The 6,897-nt window shown below is 44.5% G+C and overlaps 1 protein-coding gene across 1 annotated transcript; it reads left to right on the top strand.

Moving 5' to 3' along the window:
- The first annotated feature begins 2,325 nt into the window (after window positions 1–2,325).
- Window positions 2,326–6,897, top strand: NRTN (neurturin). The gene is made up of 2 exons (XM_089537052.1): window positions 2,326–2,553; window positions 5,591–6,897. Exons 1-2 carry the CDS (start codon window positions 2,349–2,351, stop codon window positions 6,037–6,039), a joined length of 654 nt encoding a protein of 217 aa, XP_089393178.1. The 5' UTR covers window positions 2,326–2,348; the 3' UTR covers window positions 6,040–6,897.

Here is a 6,897-nt window from a genome sequence, read left to right as displayed (position 1 = left end):
GATGGCTTTATATCTCATGGCACATTGTTTTAAGAACAACCACTGTACATTTCCTAATGTTTCCTGGTTGTTGTTGTTGTTGTTTTTGTTGTTGTGTGCCTTTGAGTCATTTCCAAATGATGGCAACCTTAAGGCAATGCTATCATGGGTTTTTCTTGGCACATTTCTTCAAAGAATTGTTGCCATATGCCTTCAAGTCATTTCCAAATTATGGCAACCCTAAAGTGAACCTATCATGGGGTTTTCTTGGCAGATTTCTTCAGAGCAGGGTTGCCATTGCCATCCTCTGAGGCTGAGAGTGTGTGACTTGCCCAAGCTTACCCAGTGGGTTTTGTAACTCAAACTCTGGTCTCCAGAGTCATAGTCCAACACTCAAACCACTACGCCATGCTGACTCGTGTTGTTATTATTGTCATTTATATCCCATATAAATATTTCTATTTCTCCTGGCTTGCAACATACTTAAGAAGAATACAGGTTAAGAGCATGGTCTGTTGCAGATTAGTGTAACAATGGTTGTTAAAATAAATGACGCTGTTAAAGAAAACAGTTGTAAAAGGATACCTTTCATGTTGGTGGGGCAGCAGACCTACATTGGGGTCTAGTTTGGATTTTAGCCTAAGTGCTGATCCTTGTTCCACCTCATAGACTCAGCACTTTGGACAACTCCTTTAAAGACTAGAATCTGCAGTGTTTTTTTAAATACTTCTGTGACATGGAAGCCACCAGCTTCCTCTGAAGCCTAGGCAATGCCACAAGATCTGTGTGTGTTTGTGTACATGTCTCTCAGTACACCTGGGTAGACTGCATCCCCTCTTGTACGTCCCCCTGTAAAGGGAAATAATTTTGTGTAATATCTTCCTACCACCCTCTTAAGTTCCTTATACAGGTTGAGTCTCCCTTATCTGAAATGCCTGGGACGAGAAGTGTTTTGGAGTTTTTCAAATTTTGGAATATTTACATATACATAATGAAATGTCTTGGAGATGAGACCCAAGTCTAAATCCGAAATTGTTGTTTCTTATGCACCTTATACACACATAGGCTGAAGGTAATTTGATGCACAATATTTCAAATACTTTTGTGCATGAAACAAAATTTTTGCACTAAGTTTGTGGGTGTCACTATCTCTGCCACCCATGTGGACAATTTTGGATTTTGAAATATTTCGGATTTTGAAAGAAGGGAGACCCAACCTATACCAAAGGAAACTGGCCCTGCCATGCCTTTTAGGGGACATTTTGCCATGTTTTTGTTCCCATCCTGATCTAAAATAGGCCATTTTGGAGGAAATCAGGATGTGAACAGTAAGTGATTTTCTGTTTTGTTTTCGTTTTTAAAAAAAGACCTCTCCTGCGTCTCTCTGTATATAAAACATATGTATATATTGCAGGGTCTGTGTGTGAGGGGTGCAGTCTTCTAGCCTCCCCGAGTTGCCCAACCTGATTTGGGAAGGGATGCAGAACAGCATCATCAGGTCCCCTCTTCTTCAACATGATTTATGCCCAGTTTATACCTCTGTCCAAAATCAGAAGTTACTAGAAGTCACTTTCAGGTAAAGCTCTTCCAGTAGTGAAACAGGGACAGCACAAATCACCTGGTGGCAATGCTCCCCATGTCCCCTAGAGGGTGCCAGGGCCCCTTTCCACTTTCCAAAAATGGTAGAGAGGCAAGCGCAAGTCCTGAATTGGTGCTATTCTCTTGTAATTGGATCAAAATTTTGGGATATGTAGTTCTGGTATGAGCCCCAGGGTACTCCCCCTTGAACTGCAGTTCCCAAGGGTTCCCTGAAAAGAAAGAGAATGAGATCAAATGGGAACTGCAGCTCCAGGAAGTTCACCGGAGCCTCCCTAGCACCAAATTCCAAGCACCTCTCCTCAAACTAGAAATCCCAGGTTCCTTGAGAGGGAGCCATGGCAGTTAAAGTGGGATCAAACTGCTATAAAGTGTTCTAAAGAAGTATTAAGTCCTTTCTTAAAATACAGATCGCAGGATTCCTTGGGGAATCTTTAATTTTAGTTTAATGTTCACTTTTGTATGTTTTAATTGCATTCTTTTAAATTGTAAGATTCTTTGAGTTCCAGCTTTGGAAACAAAGTGGGGCATAATTAAATATAAGCATAATAATTAATGCGGGATCAGACCGATAAAACTCTACAGTGTGTATGCATCCTTTTAGCAGAATTGATGAGCCTCTGTTTGCATTGCTTTGGGGTTTTTTGGGGGGAAGGGTCTTTTTTATGAAATGCCCAGACACAGAGATGACACAAAGGGGATATGAGGTTATTATAATCAAGATTGTCCTTCTCCCTGTTTTGCAGAGTTTCAATGTTCTGACTCAGTCTACGATGAAGGTATGGAAGTTTGCAGCCATAGCCTCGATGCTCTTCAGTTCCATGCTCTCCGTTTTGGTTTGTAGAGACCTCTTCAGCAGGACCTCTGCCTTGGCGTTCTTGCCATCGTCGCTGTCCTCCATCTCTTCATCCTCCCAGACCGACGGGCAAAGGCGGCACCCACGGGACCTGGGACACCGAGCATCGCTGATCTCCCAGTGTAAGCCTCCTCTTCCTTTTCCTCCAACACGACATGCAAGTATGTGCCCCATTCAGCAGTGGACCAAGCTGCCATGTCAGGGGTGCACTGTATCCGCTCTGGGTTTTATTCCAAAGGAGCTCTCCAAAAGACTGAACCCTTTCACTCTGAAATAGATTCCGCTCTTTGGAGACCGCCTTGAAATTCTGGAGTAGAGCTCAGAGCATTTTCACCGCCTCTCAGATGTAGAAGCAACCAGACACCCCTAGAAGTCTTTATTGCAGGGTTTCCCAACCAGGAAGCCAAAGTGACCAGATATCCTAACCACAAAGGATGACAAGGCACCACAAACATGTAGGGCTTTTGAAGAAAAATGTCGGCTATGACCAAACAAAAGCTCAAAACATGCAAATAAATATAAATTCATGTTTTTACTCATGCTCAGAATGGAGCACTGTGGAATTCCTTGTGGACAGAAGGCTGGAATGTAGGGCATGTCCTGGAAAAGGAGGGTGTCTGGTCACCCTGCTGGAAGCCTAGGGGTCCACGAGAGACCCTGATTGAAGAAGTCAATGAATTTTGACAAACTGTAGCATGCTGGGCTGAAGATTTGCCCCCAGCCCTTTCCTCTTGGCTTGGAGCTGAGCCTTCCAAAATGGGAAACTCTGAGCCTTCCTTACCTCCCTGGACATGAGATTTGCAGTCCTACCTGTAACTGTACACTGAACATAATAGCACTTGGTATTGTGCTGCATTTATGATGACACTTAGGTCTTGCTGATCAGCTTCATATCAGCAACCGGTTAGTAGCTGTGTGTTCTAGATTGCTTTCCGAATCAGCATCCTCCTTATGTCATTTTTCTTAAGCCTCACAGCCACAAGGCGTGTTGCTCATCATCGACTGAGCTGTCATTTGGTGGGAACATTTTATCACACAAAGGTATAAATCAACACAGGCTTACGCATGCGGACACACACACACACACACACACACACACACGGGCTGCTGTGTTAAATACACAACCCCAATCCAATCAACTTTATTTAGCAGAAGGATAATCCTTAAAGCAACATGTGATGAAATCCAGATCGTATCTCCTCAGATCAGCAGCGGGAGGAAAAAATACTTGATGGATTTGGAATTCTTTTGATTGGAAATAAAGCACCCCCCAGAATGATTGCTTCTTTGGAAGCGGGTTACACAGGGGTGTGTTTTCCCCTCCGACAGAGCCGTGGGGCTTTACTTAGCTTTAATTGTATGTTTATATATGGGACAGGATGATATTAAAGGCATTTGATTGGGGTAGATTTGGGCATGTAATGGGATTAGGAGGCTGCCTCTGAAATCCCACTCACTGCTGGGAGGCCAAGAAAGAGAGAGGGGTTGCAGAAGCTCCCATTCTAGGGGATTTGGGGAGTTTTCAAGTCTGCAAAAATAACTCTCTTCAAGCTCTGAAGGTTTCTCATTAGGATCTCAGACTGCTCTGCATTGGAAAGTGGATCCTAGCTTAGACTCTGTCACTACTGACTGTACTCTAGTAGTCTGAGTGCTAGACTAAGACATTGGGAGACCAGGTTCAAATCCTTGCTCAGCAATGGAAACCCACATTCTCTCAGCCTCAGACCAAAGTGCAAAAGGCATTTGCACTCACTTAACTCTACAAGGGAGGAAAGGAGAGGAGGGGGCAGAATCGTGCCCTTATCAATTGTCTTGGGCAAAAGCAAACTTCTGTAGCCTCTCCTAGCTTGTCTCTTCTTCTTCATTCATACTCTTATGCTGCTTGGCCACACTTGCCCTGGTTTTCACCTGTGAGATGTTGGAAGGTATGGCCTGTCTATTCAGTCGCCTCTCTCTCTCTTGACACTTTTACTAGCATGGCCTTTTGGAACTGAACGGGACAGTATACCGAATGACAACAAGAATAATAAAGTTTAACTCAGAATTCTGGGCCCGCTACCAGATTTGGCTCTCTTGGCTGCAGGGAGCAGGAGGTCATTGGAATCAGATGTTGTCCCTTTGTTCTTTCTCCCTGAGCTGAGAAAGGAAGAGAAGCCCTCCGGCCATCGGATGCTTTAAAGTCCCTCAGAGGTTTCCAGCACCTCTTTAAATCCAGGCTGCAAACCAAGGCAAGGCAGGCTCCCTTCATGAAAAACAGCACAAGTGAATTGCTCAAGTGTGTGTGTGTGTGTGTGTGTAGGGTGAAAATGGTGCTGTTTTAAGCCCTGAACTCAGTGCTGCAGGGCATGGAGAGCATTTGCATGTGTTGTGAACAGAGGTGTAGCCACCAGGGGGCAAAATGGAGGCATTGCCTCCCCCCAATAAAAATTCCGCAAATGGTTTTTTCCCCCTCTTGTATCCCTCAATTATTACTATTGCAGTCACTTAAAACTTCAACTGAGCCTTCAGAAATAGGAGTTTGGGAATTCAGTGAAGGGATATCATTCATCACTAATGTTCTTCTTGATAGAAGCAACAAGTCATTTTAATCAATTCTTCCCCCAGCAAAAAAGACCATTTAAAATATACAATCTAAAATGTACAAATGTGCACACAGTACGTATCTTGCAGCAGGTGGAGCTTTTCATTGGGACTGTATGTGTTGTGTTTCTAATTTGTTATGTTTTTTAAAACTGCTTTTCACTTGGGTTTTTTAAACAGAGGTTTGGGTTAATTGTGTTTAAACTTTTATACTCTGACTCCATCTGCACTGCAGAATGAATACAGTTTCGACACCGCTTTAACAGCCATGGCTCTGTGCTATGGAGGTCTGGGATTTGTAGTCTTGTGTGTTATTTAGCCTTCTCTGTCTGGTGCCCCAACAAACTACAAATCTCTGGATTCAATAGGATGGAGTCATGACAAAGTGGTGTCAAACTGCATTAATTCTACAATATGGCAGCAACCTGAAAGTTTATTTTAAAATGGTATTGTGTTTAAAAGGCTGCATGCCACCTTGAACCCCATGCTTGGAGGAAAATACATTAAACAAACAAGCAAGTATTAACCGCTGCCTAACTTCTGTGCCCCGCCCCTGCAATTATTGTTTTTAAACTCCAGACAGCACCTTGTTTGAGAGCTACACTGAGGGAGAAATCCACCAGCTGATCTCCACTCTGATCGAGAGGTACAGCCAGTCCATGAACTCCGGAGGGCACGAGCTGCCCCTCTTCGCCAAAGCCGGCAACCGGATGAAGCGCGCCAAGGCCCGCCACAAACCCTGTTCCCTCAAAGAGCTGGAGGTGACTGTCAGCGAACTGGGCCTCGGCTACAAGTCAGACGAGACTGTCCTCTTCCGCTACTGCAGCGGCACCTGCGACGCGGCCGTGAGGAACTACGACCTTTCCTTGAAGAACATCCGGAGCATGAGGAAGATCAAGAAGGAGAAAGTGCGGGCTCGGCCGTGTTGCAGGCCCCTGGCGTACGACGATGACGTCTCCTTCCTGGACATGAGCAACCGGTACCACACGGTGAACGAGGTGTCAGCCAAAGAATGCGGCTGCGTGTGATGCATGAGCCAAAGGAGTGGAGATATGAGGAGCGTCCAGTTCTCCATCAAGCAAGAGGTGCCCAAAGGGTTTGCTGACACGAGGGCAGTCATCCAAAGGCGAATGAGAGAGAGAACCATAGAGTTGGAAGTCCAGCCCACTGCCATGCAGGAAGACACAATGAAAGCATCCCCAACAGAAAACCAAAGAGGACAACCAGAGAGACTCTCGCACTCAGAACATCCAAGGAGGTGACTAGTTTCTCTGTCTACTTCAGTGTTGCTGGTAGACACACAAAAGTCAAGAAGGAACTTTGGACCATCTGTGCTGCCTGGAGGACCACCTATCTTGCAAAATAGGAGAATACATCTGAGAGTGATGATGGTATCAACCTCCCACGGCCATCTTTGGCCATTATAGTTTTCTGACCAGAGGCCACTGTGTGGGACAACGCCAGAAAGAAGTCTTTCACTATGTCTCCGTTGTTCTGCCGTGAGACAGGTTCCTGATACAGAAGATACAGCAGGAGGAGAACAAACATCAGCAGTGTGTTTGTTCAGAGCTTTATAAACTTGTAAACTTATTTTAAAAAAGAACAACAAGAAGGATATCTCATTTGCAACAGATTTCATCTGTTCATTTACAGAAACAGCCATTTACAGACCATTTTGGTCAAGCTGGGGATCTTTAATTCAGTGATTTCATTGGGGAGCTTCGAAGCATGGGTTCATTTAACTTGATGCACGATGAACCTTTTGGAGGTGTGCAAAGACGAAGACTGACAGATTCAAGGAACTTTCTCCTTGGACCGTAAGAGCATTATCCTACCCTTATCTTAATGTACAGTTATAACAGTACTGTGTAAAAATATAAATATTT

The sequence above is a fragment of the Sceloporus occidentalis genome, unplaced genomic scaffold, assembly GCF_023333645.1.
Source record: "Sceloporus occidentalis isolate IW3139 unplaced genomic scaffold, rSceOcc1.0.p SCAF_8, whole genome shotgun sequence".
Lineage (NCBI taxonomy): Eukaryota > Metazoa > Chordata > Lepidosauria > Squamata > Phrynosomatidae > Sceloporus > Sceloporus occidentalis.
This window is presented reverse-complemented; position numbering and strand designations above follow the sequence as displayed.